Raw genomic sequence first — 19,361 nt, 5'->3', positions numbered from 1 at the left:
CAGTTATATTTAATAGCTTTTAATAGTACAAGTAGTACATAAATCCAAGCTCTCTAAAAAAAGAAAAAGAAAACTCAAACAATGAAAAGGAGAGAGAGTGAAAAGTTATAGTTTCCATTCATAGCTCACCCTTCCCCGTCCCCACTCCCCAAACCCACTTACTTTCTCCAAGGTATTTACTGGTAACAACCCTCTGCTCAGTTTTTCTATACATTTGCATATCTGTTAGATAAATAAGAAAAGATAGATAAGATAGCTATGTAGATTATCTGAACACTTTTTACTGGCTAATCACATTAGTTTCAGCCTTCCTTTTGATGTAGGAAGGACCTTAGGGGTCGAAGTCAAGGGCCAGGAAGGAATTCTTGAGACGTCTTTGGTGCAAAAAGTGGTTTTATTAAAGCTTGGGGATAGGCCCCATGGGCAGAAAAAGCTTACTGGGGTCTTGAGGAGTTGCTTATTATATACTTTCAAGTTGGGAGGGGGTTAGGGATAGCCTAAATCTCTAAGGAATTTTGGAAACAAGGTTTCCAGGACCTTGTTGGGAAAAGGTCAGTTATCACCATCTATTAAAACCTCCATCATGTGATATAATACCATATGTGGAAAACCCAAAAGATTCCACTCCAAATCTGCTGGAACTTGTATAGGAATTCAGTAAACTGTCAGGATATAAAATCAATGCACAGAAATCAGTTGCATTTCTCTACACCAACAACAAGACAGAAGAAAGAGAAATTAAGGAGTCAATCCCATTTACAATTGCACCCCAAACCATAAGATACCTAGGAATAAACCTAACCAAAGAGGCACAGAATCTATACTCAGAAAACTATAAAGTACTCATGAAAGAAATTGAGGAAGACACAAAGAAATGGAAAAATGTTCCATGCTCATGGATTGGAATAACAAATATTGTGAAAATGTCTATGCTACCCAAAGCAATCTACACATTTAATGCAATTCCTAACAAAATACCAACCATTTTTTTTTCAAAGAAATAGAACAAATAATCCTAGAATTTAGATGCAACCAGAAAATATCTCGAATAGCCAGAGGAATATTGAAAAAGAAAGCCAAAGTTGGTGGCATCACAATTCCAGACTTCAAGCTCTATTACAAAGCTGTCATCATAAAGACAGCATGGTACTGGCACAAAAACAGATACACAGATCAATGGAACAGAATAGAGAGCCCAGAAATAGACCCTCAACCCAATGGCCAACTAATCTTCGACAAAGTAGGAAAGAATGTCCAATGTAAACAAGACAGTCAACAAATGGTGTTGGGAAAATTGGACAGCCACATGCAGAAAAATGAAAGTGGACCATTTCCTTACACCACACATGAAAATAGGCTCAAAATGGATGAAGGACCTCAATGTGAGAAAGGAATCCATCAAAATCCTTGAGGAGAACACAGGCAACAACCTCTTCGACTTCAGCCACAGCAACTTCTTCCTAGGAACATCGCCAAAGGCAAGGGAAGCAAGGGCAAAAATAAACTATTGGGACTTCATTGAGAACAAAAGCTTTTGCACAGCAAAGGAAATAGTTAACAAAACTAAAAGACAACTGACAGAATGGGAGAAGATATTTGCAAACGACATATCATCAGATAAAGGGGCTAGTATCCAAAATCTATAAAGAACTTACCAAACTCAACACCAAAGAACAAATAATCCAAGAAATGGGCAGAGGACATTGACGGACATTTCTGCAAAGAAGACATCCAGGTGGCCAAAAGACACATGAAGAAGTGCTCCACATCACTTGGCATCAGGGAAGTACAGATGAAAACCACAATAAGATACTACCGCACACCAGTCAGAATGGCTAAAATCAACAAGTCAGGAAATGACAGATGCTGGCGAGGATGCGGAGAAAGGGGAACCCTCCTACACTGTTGGTGGGAATGCAAGCTGGTGCAGCCACTCTGGAAAACAGCATGGAGGTTCCTCAAAAAGTTGAAAATAGAGCTACCCCTATCCTATGACCCAGCAATTGCATTACTGGATATTTACCCTAAAGATACAAATGTAGTGATCCAAAGGTCATGAGCACCCGAATGTTTATGGCAGCAATGTCCACAATAGCCAAACTATGGAAAGAACCTAGATGTCCATCAACAGATGAATGGATAAAGAAGATGTGGTATACATATACAATGAATACTATGCAGCCATCAAAGGAAATGAAATCTTGCCATTTGTGATAACGTGAATGGAACTAGAGCGAAATAAGTGAACTAGAGCGAAATAAGTCAATCAGAGAAAGATGACTATCATATGATCTCCCTGATATGAGGAAGTGGAGATGCAAAATGGGGGGGGGGTTCGGGGTAGGAAAAGAATAAATGAAACAAGATGGGATTGGGAAGGAGACTAACCGTAAGGCTCTTAATCTCACAAAACAAACTGAGTGTTGCTGGGGGAAGGGGGTTCGGGAGAGGGTGGCGGGGTTATGGACATTGGGGAGGGTTTGTGGTATGGTGAGTGCTGTGAAGTGTGTAAACCTGGCGATTCACTGACCTGTAACTCTGGGGCTAATAATACATTATATGTTAATAAAAAAATTTAAAAATTAAAAAAAAAACCTCTATCATGAGACCCTTCAGATGTATATTGGTGGGCCATATGTTTGGGGGATGATTGCCAACATGTATCTTGGCGGATAGAGATAAAGGAAGTTGCCAAAAGAGTTTTTTTTATGTTAAAAGTAGGTTTACAGAACCTGGTTTTGGGGGGCAGGGTTTGGCTAGGATTGCCTTTTGCAAAAAGTCGTCATCAAGGCAGTGAGTCCCTAGAGGAAGGTCACTCTGCTGTTTGAAGGACTTGTCCGTGGGCTTGTAGGTAGTAAGGAAATGTAATAATTTCTCTTCTGCGTTTGTTTCCCACATCACTTTTACACTAACTTGGAGGTTGTTTTTTTTTTTTTTTTTTTTAAATATCAGTGTACAGAGACCCAAATCTTCTCTTGGAATTTTCTTTCCTTTTGCTTCTACAACGTCACTCATTCCTGATTCTTCTTCTACTCCTTCGATCATTTTGATGAAGTTCTAGAACATAGGTGAGATTTGGTGGGGTGAGGTTCAGAGCCGATGAACAAGAAAGAATTCTTGAGACATCTTTGGTACAAAATGGTGGTTTAACAAAATGGTGGTTTATTAAAGCAAGGGGACAGGACCCATGGGCAGGAAGAGCTGTTGCCCCGGGGATGTAAGGAGTGGTCTATTCTATACTTGGAAGTTGGGGAGGGGTTAGGGATGGCGTAAGTCTCTAAGGAATTTTGGGAGCAAGGTTTCTAGGACCTTGAGGGGCTAGCTATTGTCTGGGGAAAAGGTTTTTCATTATGGTAATAAAACCTTCTTGTGAGACCCTTTAGATGTCTATCAGTGGGCCATATGCTTGGGAATGATTGTCAACTATCTTGGAGGTTTAGAGATAAAGTTTCCTAAAGGAATTGTTCAAGTAGCCTTCCAGGATCCTGGTTGAGGGTAAGGAGGTCGGTCAGGCTAGGATTGTACTTTGCCCTTATCCCAGCCTTAAGGTGGGGGTAGTTGAGTCCCTAGAGGAAAGTCACTCTGCCTGTTTTAAGGGCTTGTCAGTAGGTAAGGAAATTTAATAATTTTTCTTCTGCCTCTGTTTCCCACATCAATTTCTTCTCTTCCTCTTTCACTGCCCCTTGTGTTCTATCTCTTTCTTTAATGTCATTGCTCTGGCCTTTGCACTTTTCTCTCCTCACCTGGCCTCCCCTGCCAAGGCTTCTGGCAGGTGCTGGAGTCACCCTTCCCTGGGCTCTTGTGACACCGGATTCTGTGCCAGGTGCACCACGGGCCCTTTTCATTCAACGCTCACACAGCCCATGAAGTCGGTGGTACCATCTCCACAGAGTCTGGGGTCTTAGAGGATGAAATAACCTCCTGAAGGTGCTGGCCTACTAAGTGTCAAGGCTGACGTTCGAATCCAGGCCTGGCTAACCCCGGTGCCCGTGTCCCTATCAGCGAGATGAACCACCTCTATTATGTGTAGAGTCATCTTTGTCTACTGGTGTATCTATATATCCTCTCCCCTTGGGTGCTCAGAGTTACGTGATACTTTATAAGTCCAAAGCCAAACTCATATTTTTCTCCATGTCCCCTTCTTTGTACGGCGGTATAGTCTCCTGTACACATCCATTCAGTTACTCAAGCCGGCACCATCCTGCACCCTCTGCCCTCACAGCCCACTTCCATTCAGGTGCTTGGAGATTTGAGCCCTGGAACATCTGGTCTTTATTCCTCTCTGTGTCAGCGGTAGTTGCCTGGCTTACTGTGTAGCCACCTCACCTGTCTCTCTTCGAAGTTTGCCTCCTAATCCCTCTTCCCCAGGGCACCAGAGTGCCCTTTCTGAAAAGAACATCTGCTCTTGGAAGAACTCCAGGGTCTCTCTTAGCTGTTTTGGTTATTATCTTCCATTTATTTCTTACTAGAGAAAATTTTAACCACACGGAAGGATAGAGAGAATCGTATAATGATTTTTCATGTTGCTTTTCAGAAAAAAAAAAAAAAGCCTGTATTCATTCGACTGATACTCTTTCTATCCCCAAACTTGGGATTCAGTGATCCAGTCCCAGCGAGACCCATCCGGAGCGGACCTTTGTGAACCCCTCACACCACGCCGCCCCTGTGTCCTGGGTTGTAGCAGCTGTAGTACCACACCCAGGGATTCGAATGTGCTGGCACAGCCCCTTCAGTCTGACTAACAACCTTGTCCTTCAGGACTCAGCTCTCAATCATCTGCATCACCTTCCCTGGTCCTCTTCCTCCGCCTTGTAGAGAGGACCAACCATTTCCTTCTTGGGCTCCCACTGCAACCCCTTCTTTCTTTTCAAGTCCCTGCATATAATTGCATTGATTTGTTTATGTCTGTTTCTCTCTGTCAGCCTTCACTAGAAATCTGTACTGTTCACCTCTTATCTCCTGCTCCTGGCACAGTGACAAATTGCTTTTCAGAAATGTGTGTACCAATTTAATCTCCCTCCACTAGGACGTGAAAAAGCTGGAATCATTTTTTTAAACATCTGTATTATGTCATTGGGTGAAAAATGGTATTTTGGTGTAATGAGCATTTTCCTTATTAGGGAAACTATTTTTTTGCTATTCTTAATATTTGTCTATGTTCTCTGTATGAATTGTCATCTCATGTCCACTGCTCATTTTTTCTATTGGTGTCCTTCTTATCAGTTTATGAGCTCTGTGTATGATAAAGATATTACCTTCTTGTATTTGTTGTAAATTCCCTTGAATCAGTTTTTCATCTTGTTCTTATAATATGGCATTTTTTTGACAGAAAGAGTTTTTGAATTATAACCCAGTACAAATACTACTTTTGGTGGGGAGGTTGTTCTATTGCTTTAAAAAAAAAGATATTTAAAAAATTGAGATATAATTCACATACCATAAAACCCACCATTTTAAATCATACAATTTAATGGGTTTTAGTATACTCACCAGGTTGTGTAAACATTACCATTATCTAATTCTAGAACATTTTTAATACCTGCAAAAAAAAAACCCTACCTGTTAACATTCACTCCCTACTCCCCATTTTCCCTACCCCTAGCCAACCGCTGACTTACCTTCTGTGTGTACGGATTTGTTCATTTTGGACATTTCTTAAGATTTTATTTACTTATTTGACAGAGAAAGAGAGAGCACAAGAAGGGGGAGTGGCAGACAGAGGGAGAATCAGGCTCCCTGCTGAGCAGGGAGCCCGACATAGGGTTCAGTCCCAGGACCCTAGGATCATGACCTAAGCTGAAGGCACATGCTTAACTGACTGAGCCACCCAGGAGCCACCATTTTGGACAAATCGTATAAATGGAATCATACAATCTTTTGTGTCTGGCTTTTTTTTTTCATTTACTACAATGTTAACAAACAGAGTTCATCCGTGCTGTAGTATAATCAGTCCCCTGTTCCTTTTTTTAATGGCAGAATACTATTCCATTATATGAGTATACCGCCTTTTGTTTGTCCATTCATCTGTTGGTGAACATTTGGATTACTTACATTTTTTGCTATTACTAACAATGCTGCTGTGAATACTCATGTATACATTTTTGTGGACATATGTTTTGAGATCTCTTGGGTGTATCTTGGAGTTGAATTACTGCATCATATGTTAACTCTATGTTTAACTTTTTGAGGACATGCCAAACTAATTTTCCATAGTGGCCACATCATTTTACATTTCTACTAGCAGTTTGTGAGGGTTCTAATTTCTCCACATCCTCACCAACACCTGTTTCCATTGCTATTTTATTTAGAGTCCTTGTAGTAGAAATTGAATATGAGAACTTATAAATAAACCCCTTTAATCTATTTGGGTTCAATGAATATAGTTAGATATATACTCTCGCTAAAGAATTTTTTTGTGATCAAAAAGAGAATTTACCAATACTATTTATGCATATTTGTAAAGAAATAAAAGTGTCAGTGTTAGGAGAGAATCATCAATACAATTATGATATAAAACATTTTCTTTAGTTTTACAATATAGTACTGTTAAATATATTTGCTTTTAGAAGTAAGTAAGTTAGGGGCACCTGGGTGACTCAGTCATTAAGCATCTGCCTTCGGCTCACATCATGATCCCAGGGTTCTGAGATTGAGCCCTGCATTGGGTTCTCTGCTCGATGGGAAGCCTGCTTCTCTCTCTGTCTCTGTTGTATTTCCTCTCACTGTGTCTCTCTCGAAATAAAATCTTTAAAAAAAAAAAAAAAGGAAGTAAGTCAGTGTTCCTTAAAATTTCTCTGCCCCCAAGTGATTATTTTACCATTATTGACTTTTTGTTATATTACCTTATAATAATATTTTCCTTGTTTTTTTTTTTTTTATATTTAAAGTGTTTTGGAAAGGATTACTGATGACTTCCCATATGCCCCAAACTTAGATGGTAAAGTAGTAAAAGCCTAACTATGAAATGGAAAGAAAGAGCAATATTTAGAGTCTTTAAATTTTATTCCTCTTTTTGATCTAACAGAGATGTTTGAGTTTTCATTCATTGTAAAGGGGACAAGGTTAGGAGAAGAGTCTATTAGTAGAGCGAGAAGGGTTTAGTTGGGGGCATATAGGTTAGAACCTCACCCTAACAGGACATCTAACAGATATTGATTAGCCAGTGAAGCAGAGCTGTCACGGTAAGAGGATTTGTGAGCCAGAAAAAGCGGATGACGATATTCCTGCGGTGACCGTGAGGAAAGCTGGGGACGCAGGGGGTCTGGCGTGGATGAGGGGCCTGCTGCCAGTGCTCACTGTTGATTGGACGGGAACTCTCCTGCTGCCGTCCAGGACTGGTTTTCCCCAGTTTCCAGAGACATCATGATGCTCCCGATAGGAGGAATGCTGATTCCAAAGAGTTTTCTCAGTAAAACTGAGTATAATCCTGGAGCTAGTGGGAGTTTTTCTTCAGCCAACTATAATATGAGTTTTCAGTTTAGGTTTTGTTACAGTTCTCATTATGTATAGCTCACTAGCATATCTATTTAGCACATTATATCCTTCCGTCTCATTGTAACTATCTACCTCTCGGTCCATCTGTGTATCTATCTATCTAATTAGCAACTACGTCTTCAATCAGAGTAGCTAAGATGAGGTCCTGGCCCATCTAGCCATTTCTTGTGAAGTTAATACAATTTTTATTCTTCTGTAAAAATAATTAATGCCTATGATTTTATACTGCATTTCTCTTGGGCTCTTGAGGATTCATACCATTGGAGTATTTCCTTTTCTCCCATATGGAATAGTGGTGTCTTGGTTTTGATTGTAAATATTACACATGAGTATTTTTACTTCCATATATATATATATGTATATATATATACACACACACACACCTCAAACTTACCATCTGTTGCTACTGGACACATGAATTTTGGCTTTCATCATGTCGATTTCCTGTGGCTTAATTTTATTTATTTCACTTGGCAGTGAAGAGACTACTTTTTCCCCTGGTGGAAGTTAAACTGAGTAACAACAAAAAAAAGTTAAACATAAAAAGAAATAATAAATAGATTAGGCAGAAATTCTTAAACTTGAGCAATTGGACAATTTAATCAGAACATATATTAGAAATACAGTAAAATAGAAATACCAACGCTCTGAAAGTTCTTACATCAAATGGAAGCATTTCAGTTGATTTGTCATAATCCATTTACTAGCGGGATGCATAAAGAAAGTTTTGTGAAGTAAAGTTGAGAAGATACCCTGGTAAGAATAATCAACTAGGGAGAACCAATTGAATGAATCAAATGACTTGAAAATTATGAGAACTGAAAATTATTATGTGAAGAAGAATAAGGCATGCAAAGTCGGTAATCTTAGATGACTTTTTTTTTTCTTTTTTCTTTTTTTTTGTTAGGTGACTTTTTTTTCATTTGACAAGGACTTGTATTTGAATGACTGTCTTGTGCTAGGCCTCATGCCAGGTGCTGAACTGATCTTTAACATTTTTGCCTAGATTATTGTGGAGCCTCCAGCTTCTCTGGTCTTCCACCCCCCACCTCTGTCTTTTCCCATTACAGCAGCCAGAGTGATCCTGCTAAAATGTCAGATCCTGCCATGCCTCTCGTCAAAGCTCTGGATCTCATTCATGGTGAAAACCTGAAACTTTATATTGGTGTACAGGGCCCACCTGCTTTAGAATCCTGTTCCCTCTACTGCCTCCAACTTATTCCCCTCTAGTAAGCTAACCACTCTGCCTTTCCTCAGGCAACCCAGGCCTGCGTCTACCACTGGGCTTTTGCACATGCTCTTCCCTCTCCCTGGAATATTCTTCCAACCAGCTAACCACATGACTCACATCTTCAGGTCATGACTCCAGTACCATCTTCTCAGGGAGACCCTTCCTCATACCCTTTGTAACCCCCACTTCCTCTCATACTCCCCGCCGCCATCCTGCTTTTTCCTTTAAGGTACTAATCACCAGGTAACATATTATGTATTTAAAATTTTTATTTTATTGTCTCTTGTTCCCTACCACAATGTAAACTCCGTGAGGGCACAGTTTTGTTTTTTTGTTTGTTTTCCCATTTTGTTTACTCCTGTATCCAGTGCTTTCAACAGTTTCTGGGTATATAAGAACAGTCAATGAATAGTGAATGAGAGAGTGAATTTGGAGTCACAGAAACATATAAAGAAAGTAATAGGGGTGCCTAGGTGGCTCAGTTCTTAACTGTCTGCCTTCAACTCAGGTCATGATCCCGGCGTCCTGGGATCGAGCCCCCATCAGGATCCAGCCCGCATCGGGATCCTTGCTTGGCGGGAATCCTGTTTCTCCCTCTCCTACTGCCCCCACTTGTGTTCCCTCTCTCGTTGTCTCTCTCTCTCTCTGTCAAATAAATAAATAAAATCTTTAAACAAAAAAGTAATAAATCTTTCATAAGCCCACTCGTAGAGTAGGTAGCTGACATTAGTATTTGCATCTTTTCTTTTTGCCTCTTGATATTATAGAAATGCTGGAAAATGCAGAAAAGCATAAAAGAAGTAATTAAAAATCACCTGTAATTGCTCCAATAAATTACACTTACTTTAATCTCCTGGGGTTGTTCTTTTTTGTTAATTTATTAGTACGCCTTGAGTATGTCCCATTATGTTAACTATTTTTTTAAAAATATGACTTTAAGTGTCTTGTAGCATTCCATTGTAACTATGCCTCTATAACTATACCTCATTCCATTGTAACTATACGTCTACCATACTATATGCATCTATATTTAGATTATTTCAGTTTTCTTATACTGGTTTTAACAAATGAACTTCTTACTGTTTGATACGTCTTTGTGAAAGTCTCTGTTTATTTTCCTTAGGCTAGATTATTATAATTGCAATGATTGTGACAAGGGATATGAGCTTTTTAACCTGTCGTGATCGTGACTGTGACTGTGATGCTGTCTGCTAGAATCTCGCACTCTGGTACAAAGGACCCATTTTTTCCTATCGTTGCCAGTGCAGATTATTATTGTTCCTAAAGCTCTTGACCAAACTTGATAAACAATTTTTACTTCTCTGATTAAGTAGGTCCTTCCCCAACTATTTAGTAGTTGTCCATATATTATATTTTTATAAGATTATATTCTTATATATATATATATTATATTCATATATTCTATGATGTCCTTAACTTCTTTATTTTTTTTAGATTTTTATTTATTTATTTGACAGAGAGAGGGATCACAAATAGGCAGAGAGGCAGGCAGAGAGAGAGGGGGAAGCAGGCTCCCTGCTGAGCAGAGAGCCAGATGTGGGGCTCGATCCCAGGACCCTGAGATCATGACCTGAGCCAAAGGCAGAGGCTTAACCCACTGAGCCACCCAGGTGCCCCTTAACTTCTTGATTTAATGATTTTAGGCCCTTTTATGGGCTCCCTATTATAAGGATGAAGAATTTATTTATTTTTTAAGAGAATATTTATTTACTTATTTGACAGAGATCACAAGTAGGCAGAGAGACAGGCAGAGAGAGAGGAGGAAGCAGGCTCCCTGCTGAGCAGAGAGCCAGATGTGGGGCTAGATCCCAGGACCCTGAAATCATGACCTGAGCCAAAGGCAGAGGCTTTAACCCAATGAGCCATTCAGGTGTCCCAAGATGAGGAATGTAAAACCTTTACAATACCTCTTACCTATTCTCCCTTTGTGCCCTCTATTTTTGTTACTTACATGTTCTTGGCTTTTAAATTGGTTGAGCTTATGTCTTAAAATAATATGGGGCGCCTGGGTGGCTCAGTGGGTTAAGCCGCTGCCTTCGGCTCAGGTCATGATCTCAGGGTCCTGGGATTGAATCCCGAATCAGTCTCTCTGCTCAGCAGGGAGCCTGCTTCTCTCTCTCTCTGTCTGTCTCTCTGCCTACTTGTGATCTCTCTCTGTCAAATAAATAAAATAAAATCTTAAAAAAATAATATAACTCTATTTATCAACTTTGAGCAGTGTGTATTGAATCTCTTCTGTAAAAGGTAAGTAAATTCAGATAGTTAAAGTGTCTTTATTGTTCTTTCCACTAACCCTGAGATTTTATTCCTTTCATTATTATTTCTTCTCTATTTATAAGCTTTTAAACACTTAACTTCCATTCCTTAATTTAATTCAGCCTCTGTTGAATCTGAAAGTCAAGAAATCAAAACAAAACCCAAAACCAATGAAGAACGCAAATAATTATAAGTCAAGTTTTAGAAATATGTACCAAAGATCAAAACTGGTGTTTGGGTCCACAAGTATAATCATATGCGATTGAATACTTGCTCCTTGAAAGAGAAGCTTGCTTACATTTACTTTTCATTTCTTTCTGGATCCTGTTGCTTCATCTGGCTGGTATTCTTGGATTCTGTGCTTTTATCTTTGTTTTTTGTTTTGTTTGCTTGGAAAGCCTCCTCATAATTTTCCTCCTATAGTAGATGTGATTGCTAGTAAACTGTTTCCATCTTGAACTGGTACCTCGTTGGTTGATGTTTGCCTGGATGTAGAAATTTAGGTTCAAAATACTTTTTCTTCAGTTCTTTACCGTGATCTAGCATCCCAGGCTACTGATGAGAAATATGTCATCTTGATTCCTGCTTTCTTTAGGTCAACTGTGATTTTTCTTTGGCAGCTTTTGTAATTTTTTTTTCTAGCCGTAGAGCTCTGATATTTTACCAGGGTGTTTCAGGGTATGAGATGTTTTTATTTATTCTGTCTGGCATTTGGATTATCCTTTCTATTTGGGCTGTGCTATGTTCAGTTAAGGGTCTATTTTTTCCCCTTTTAGAACTCCCATTAGGTAGATATCAATCCCTTGGACCTGTACTTAGTGTTGCTCAATCTTTCTTCCATAGCTCCAATGTCTTTGTGTTTTTTTAAAAGATTTGTTTATTTATTTTGGGGGGAGAGAGAGAGAGAGAGAGAGTGAGCACATGAGCAGGAGGAAAGGCAGGAGGAGAGGAAAAGAGAGTCTTTTTTTTTTTTTTTAAGATTTTATTTATTTATTTGACAGAGAGAGAGATCACAAGTAGGCAGAGAGGCAGGCAGAGAGAGAGAGAGAGGAGGAAGCAGGCTCCCCGCTGAGCAGAGAGCCTGATGCGGGACTCGATCCCAGGACCCTGAGATCATGACCTGAGCCGAAGGCAGTGGCTTAACCCACTGAGCCACCCAGGCACCCGGAAAAGAGAGTCTTAAGTAGACTCTATGCTGAGTGTGGAGCCCAATGCAGGACTCAATTTCATGACCCTGAGATCACGACCTGAGCCAAAACCAAGAGCTGGATGCTTAACCGACTGTACCACCCAGGCGGGCCATTCTCTGTGTTTTTGTTGTGGTTATTGTTGTTCAGTGTTCTCTGTGTCTCTACTCACCTAGCTTAGTTTTCAGCCATGTCTGCTTTGTCAATGAGCTCATTCACTAACCTGTAACATTTTAATAATCATTGTTTCCAAAAACTCTTCTTGTTATCTGGTTACTTCTTTTCTATAGCAGGCTCTTTTTGCCTCATGACTCTGGTATTCTTCCCTGTTTCTCTATAGATCATAAATCTCTATTGCTTGAATTCGGCTTGTTTCTTTAGTATCTATTCTGTTTGTTCGTTTGGGGCTGTATTTATCATGTATTGCAGTGTAACAGTTTACCCGACAGTGCTTAAAACAGTGAACAATTTATTGTCCTACCAGTGTCTGTGGGTCAGGAATGCAAGCATGATTTAATTGGGTGCCTCTGCCTGAAGATCTCTCACAAGGCAACAGTCAAGGTGTGAACCAGGTCTGTGGTCTCATCTGAAGGTTCAAAAGAGGAAGGATTTTCTTCCAAGTTCACTCACATGATTGTTAGCTAGATTCGCTTCCTTGTTAGCCAGTTCCTCACTGGCTGTTGGCTCGAGGCCTCTCTCAGTGTCTGTCTATGTGGACCTCTCCATATAGCGGCTCACATCATGACACTGACTTCCTCAGAACAAACCACCAAGACAACAAGAGAAGGCAAGCAAGAGAAGCCAGAGTCTCCTTGTAAAATGATCTTGGAAGTGCTGTTCCATCACTTTTGCCATATTCTGTTCCTTGGAAGCGAGTCACCTAAGTCCAGCCCACACTCAGGAGGAAGGGGTTATGTAAGGACATGAATACCAGAAGGAAGGGATCATTAAGGGCTATCTTAAATGCTGCCTACTACAGAAGTCTTACTTTTGGGGGTTGTTGTTGTTGTTGTTTTTCAAGTCTCTAGTGATCTTTGTTTCTAAGGAAAAGACTTTAGGGGTTATTGCAGGTAGCAGGCCTGGGTTTCCTCTGCATCTGTGTCACTTACATAGGCTTCCTTTTCAGTTATGTGGGCAGATAGTGTGGAGGCTGGCTGGAATTCCCTCTTGTGTAATTCCATGTCTTTTATGTGCATGGTTGGAACTTATGACTTGCTACTAGCCATTATTATATGGAAGACATGCTGAGATAGTCACTCCCTTGATTGGGTTACATTTTATGACAAAAGGGATTTTGCAAATAATTATGGTCCTAAATTAGTTCCTTTTGAGTTATACAAAAGGGAGATTTTCGTGGGTGGGCCTGACTTAATCAGTGAGAAGCCCTCAAGGAAGGACTGCAGTCCTTGGGGTCAGAGATGCTCTTCTGATGGCCTTGAGGAAGCAAGCTGCATAAGTTCTGTATCTGCAAGAAAATGAATTTCCCAACAATTTAAATACTTGGAAATGGGTTCTTCCCTGATCAAGCCTCCACATGAGAATGCACCTTGAGTGACACCAAAATGGTTGGCTTATGAGACTCTGAGATGAGGACCCGGCTAAACAGCCTGGACCCCTGATGCACAGATACTACGAGATAATAAATAGATGTTATTTTGAACCAGGGAGTTTGTGGTCATTTGTTCACAATAGAAGAACAATAAATGTATTTCATTTCTTGTCCCTCGTAGAGCTGATCCTTTTCTGGTTCTCCCTTGGTCAACAGTGGAGGCCTGGTGTAGATTCAAGCTCTGTTCTCTCTGTGACTTGCTTCCTCATTAGGAGTCTTCTCCACATCTAGCTTCCTCAGACAGAGGGCAGATCTTAGGCTGTGACTTGGGGGCGTGTCACTACTGCCAGTTGTACTTTTATTTCTTTACATTGGGAATTGGGAAGAGGAGAAGCGTAACTTGCAGATGTTGCAAAGTCACCTGTTTAATGAGAGACCCTAATGATCACCCCCTTACCTACTCCATTTCTTTGAATGTGTTGATTCCAAGCTTGTAGCTCTGGCCACCTTGGTGGGAGCCTTGCTTATGCAAGGTGCCTCCTTGTGTAGTTTCCTCTACTCTGCATTTCCCACTACTCTGATTCTACTCGGTTTTTCTCTTCACAGAATTTCTTATGACTTCTGATCTGTTGATGGCCTATTTTCCTGTTTTATAATCCTGTTATGGTTTCCTTCTTTAAACAGAAAATAATTTTCCTAGCACTTCAGTGGGGGCTTGGAAGTGAAGGGAGACAGATGTTGGTTATAAGTGTGCATGAACTCAGCTGCACAATCTGGACTTAATCAGTGAGAAGCCCTCACTGATTAGAAAAAAAAAATAATCTTTTGCTATCTAACGCTGATTCAGTATATTTGTAATAAATTTGGCATGTTTCTAATAAAATCAATGAGAAAGGGCAGAATTTTTATTATAATAACTACTTTTCTCATGTTCTATTCTTTCCTTCTTTTAAAGTTCCTTCATCTGTGTGAAGACTCTGCTCTTTTTTTTTCTTTTTTTTTTTTAACCCTCTTCCCACTTACACTTACATAGCCTTTCTCTCTATTTTCTTACAGTGATTTCTTAGAACAAGTGACTTTAAAATATTGCTGACACTGTTTTTTTCTAACGCTAATAGCACACATGATGTAAGTGCTGAGGATGTTGAGATAATTGAACTAAAATTGCGATTTTAAAATTGTTTTAAGACTCTTTTAGTTCTAAGTAACACGAACCTACTTCAAACTAGTTTGGGTTACAGAGAATTTATTAGACAGAAATTATAATATTTTACTGAACCCAAGAGTAAAAATTATATTTGGATATCATGAGGGTGTGGAACCAGAAACTAGAAAGTTGATAGAAACCCAGATAATCATTACCTTTCTGTCTCTCTTATCTGTTTTCCTCAACATCTGCTTACTTTGTTTCTCAGCTGACTCACTTTGCTTCATATGGGTATGGCCAAATATGGCTGCCCAACAATGGTAACCAGAGTTTCCAAGTTTATTAAATTTTTAAAAAAAGATTTTATTTATTTACTTGAGAGAGATAGAGAGTGAGAGAGAGAACATGAGAGGGCAGAGGGTCAGAGAGAGAAGCAGACTCCCCACTGAGCAGAAAGCTGGATTCGGGACTCAATCCTGGGACTCCAGGATCATGACCTGAGCTGAAGGCAGTTGCTTAACCAGCTAAGCCACCCAGGCACCCTGCAGTTTCCAAGCTTATGTCATATTAGTTCAATCAAATAGATAAGAGACAGAATGCCAGATTCCAAGGAGAATGATGAATTGGTTTAGTTTGGGCCAGTTATCTCTTTTTAGACCAGTGCAATGTAGTCATGAAGAAAGATTTTTATGGTATAAACATGCTGCTATGGCCCAAGTTCTCAAAGAAGAGGCAAGAGATAAGTGAGCGCAAAATTGAGCAGATATCTCAAGAGATGTCTTCTTCAACATTCTTGTTTATATCCAGTGTGATATTTCTTATTAGAAGTTTAGCTTGTGGTGAAGACTGTAAGCTGAGGGTCACACATAAATTGATTTGATCCCAGCCTTGCCACTGCTAGCTGTGTGACCTCTGTGAAGATTAAAATCTTTCTGTGTACAATTGGGATGATAAAGCCTATCTCCTGGGGTTGCTGGAAGGATGAAATGAGAATATATAAGGTATATCCAAGCACTTAATAAATAGTAGTTATTAATTATTATTATTTTCATATCATTTGGGAAATGGAGGAACATACATTTTACTACTTCAAAGGTTGTAAGAAGATCTAGAGGCAAAATTTCTGGTGCTACAGAATTACATAGACAATAAAAATCTAAGAGAGAGTTTTGCCTTTACCACACTTGATCAAAGAAATGGATACAGGGGAGGCTGATGGTGTTAGGGCCCAAGAAACTATACTTATTTTTTGAATGAAATGTTTGCTTCTGTTGATTTTTGAAAGAGGTGGCAATGGTGTCATGATCCTAAAGAGAGCCAAGCAGGGCTGGTGATCAATGGAAGAGGCATCATAGTTTTTTCAAGTCAGTTCTTGTTCTGATGGTCTCTGCAGTCATTCCATTTGGTGGCTGGTCTATTCTGATTGGCTAGTGGCTTACCCAGTGAGATGTTTTTGAATATCATCCCCAGAAAACAAGTGTGTGCTATTAGTTCAAAGACTTCAGCTTTTGTTAAAGAAGATGCATCTTTTTCTTTATAAACAATAGATTTTCTTTGCACTTTTCTGATGTATATGGTACAATTGTGGGTGGCAGCCATTCATTAAATAAACTCTTAGTAAAGGATACGAAAAATGGTAATGAACCAAATTCTATATAGTTAACCGAACTCCTAGTTTAGTAAAGGATATGTAAAATGATGATTTGAATTCTTTATAGTTAAATGATACAAAATGTCAGCCCAAAGTTAATATTTACATAAAGGAGAGTTAGCCAACAATCTACATATATGGCTTCTTTTTAAAACATGATGTATGCTGTTCTATATGAAATTGCAGTAGAAGAGTATCTCATTGACTAACTGTGTAATTTTCTCTTAAGTTATGCAGACATTTTGATTGAGAGGGAAGTGTTAATGCAGAAGTACATTCATCTAGTTCAGATCGTAGAGACAGAAAAAATTGCAGCTAACCAGCTCCGGCATCAACTTGAAGATCAAGACACAGAAATCGAAAGACTTAAATCAGAGGTACTTCCCAGTTAATAGATTCTTCCCCATTGTTTCACATTTATTGTCATCTCCTCATAATTACATAAGGCCTATCAGGGCAAGATTTTAATCCCAAACTTAGTTCCTTTGGCGTCGATATGTACATGGTCAGACTAGAGATCTATGCTAGGAAAGTATCCAGTCGGTTAGGGTTGAGTAAATATGCTACAACAAAATACCAGGCTAATATGCTGCTTTTTAATTATTTTGTGCTCCTGATGTCCTTCCTTTGATCAGATAACCAAGAGTTGACTTAATATGTAATTGTTTGTAGACTGAATATTGTAATAATGATAACTGTGAATCTATTATAGATTCAGTTACAATCCCAAATGCAACTAAGGAAGGAGCAGAAATGAAGTCTGAAAGACTTTGCTGCTTCTATATCTAAGGAGTCCAACTTTCTCCCCTCTAGAATTTTGAAAAACACGTTTGTGTTAAAGTATAAGACATTTTCTAGAGTACACTTTTTCCTGAATTTGTCCTTCCTGCCTCTCTCCACCTCCACTCTCCAGCCTCCAAAGGTGAACTTCTGGGGTCCTGCACCCCCAGATTGTGCGATTGTGCCAAGTAAGAACAGAAGATGGTCATGGCGTCAGCAGCCATGGCAGTGGGCCCGGGTGCTCCCGTGCTCACAAGTGCTTCTGTCTCTGTATAGAAACCCGAGGGTACCTTTCCTTGCTGTCCCGTTATTCCTCGTGGAAAGCAGACGATAACTGGAGAACTGAAGAGGAATGTAGAAAACAAGATTTCCCCCCCCCCTTTCTAACTAGGGATGCATTAGCATTTTCTTTGCCTCAAAACAGAAGAATAGCACAGAATGAAACCTACCACTAATTGTATTCTATTGACAGAACAATTCAGGGTCCTCATTCTTGGTAACTTGCTTGTCACTTTTATAGTCACTGGAGAATGTTTTCCTCTTTGTTTCCTCACACCTTCCTCTAAGAAATACTCTGAATCCTGTGTGAGGTTTTCACCTCCTGCTGCCCGTGTACGTCACCTCCAGTTCACAGAGCAAGGGTACACGCCGATTGTACCTGGGATCTGACTGCTTCTCCGGTGATAAGTTGCAGACCATGTTCACCATATCATTAGTGATGTTAACTTCCCAGTTGAACTCTGAAATCCGATATAGTGAAAACAACAAAGGCTATATCAGGCACTGTAATTTAAAACAAAATTATTGTGTTCTTTCTTTGCCACAGTAAGCTTAGAGCAGATGCGTGTCGGCTGAGTGAAAGAAGTTGGCATTTACTCCACAAGAGAGACTCAGTCAGCACCAAGCAGTGTTACCCAGTCTTTATTTGTGCATACTTATCTGTCTTCACTGTGTTCTAATTTTAGTCTGGATATAGATTGCAGTCCCAGACTGTCAGTAGCAGGTATGTCTTGTGTGGTCAGTAGGCAGAAACAATAATTTATTTCTTACTTCTTTTATTTTCCCGCATTTCTGCCAGAAAATGGCAGAAATGTGTATTTGGTATTGGCGACAAAACGGAAAGATAGGTCAGAGGAATCAGTTATGACTCTTACTTTTTAAATGTCTGCTTGTAGTATGTCTGTACAGGTTCTTACCTTTATAAGAGCCAGCAGTTGAGAGGTAGTCTAGTGAATTTGATTACTAGGTGTTTTGGAGCAGCTGTCTGGTCTTGAATTTCCCCCACAGGCCACATAACCGAGCAGGAGATATAAAGAGATCCCAAGTTGTTTCAGTCATTTTTACCTTTTCACCTTTTCTTCGTTGGCTTGGATCAATCCCAAAACTCTGAAGTTTCTTTTGCAGTTACCATTTTCCCCAGGAATTTTGTGAATCTGCTGTACTGTGTATACCTGGAAGGCTACAGGCTGATTAAGGGAAGCAAGAGCTTTGACTTGAGTGTCATTGCATTTGGAGACCACTGGCCATTACTGGCATCAGACAAGATGGCGGCATGCCGCTCAGCTCCTGTGAAGGCCTTGGCCTAGTCCTCCCTGGCCTGAGTTCACACTTTCCACAGTCACTTCTTAGGAGCGATTTGTTAGCAACATAACTAGATAGGTTTGTGGTGAAGTTCTTGCTTCCCCTGCCTTAGCACCAAAGGAATAAAAGTTGGATAAAAAAATGAAAGTTTCCTGGGGATCTCATAAGCTACCTTGTAGGTATAACCTCCTAGGAGTGAATGGCTATAAGCCAGTATTTCTCAAATCACAAAATGGACCAATTCTGTGTTCTAGATTGTCGCTCTTAACAAAACCAAGGAACGAATGCGGCCTTACCAAAGCAATCAAGAAGATGAGGACCCAGACATCAAGAAGATTAAAAAGGTAGTATTTGGGGTTGGGGGGTGCATTCTGGCTTTGGGCAAGCATGGTGATCAGTTATCTGTCCTGTAGTGTTGTCTTTGCCACCCTGTCTCTGAACTTGGTGTATCTGTTCTAATGGCT

The 19,361-nt window shown here is 39.8% G+C and overlaps 1 protein-coding gene across 2 annotated transcripts in view; it reads left to right on the top strand.

Annotated features, from left to right (window-relative positions):
* Window positions 1-19,361, top strand: part of RASGRF2 (Ras protein specific guanine nucleotide releasing factor 2) — a 250,919-nt gene that overhangs the window by 78,863 nt on the left and 152,695 nt on the right. For both annotated transcript variants that reach the window (XM_082724736.1, XM_082724735.1), the window contains exons 3-4: window positions 16,766-16,913; window positions 19,152-19,241. In XM_082724736.1, the coding sequence (XP_082580862.1) occupies window positions 16,766-16,913; window positions 19,152-19,241 (238 nt within the window). The remainder of the gene's footprint in view (window positions 1-16,765; window positions 16,914-19,151; window positions 19,242-19,361) is intronic.

This window comes from Mustela nivalis (genome assembly GCF_964662115.1).
Source record: "Mustela nivalis genome assembly, chromosome: 3".
NCBI lineage: Eukaryota > Metazoa > Chordata > Mammalia > Carnivora > Mustelidae > Mustela > Mustela nivalis.
This window is presented reverse-complemented; position numbering and strand designations above follow the sequence as displayed.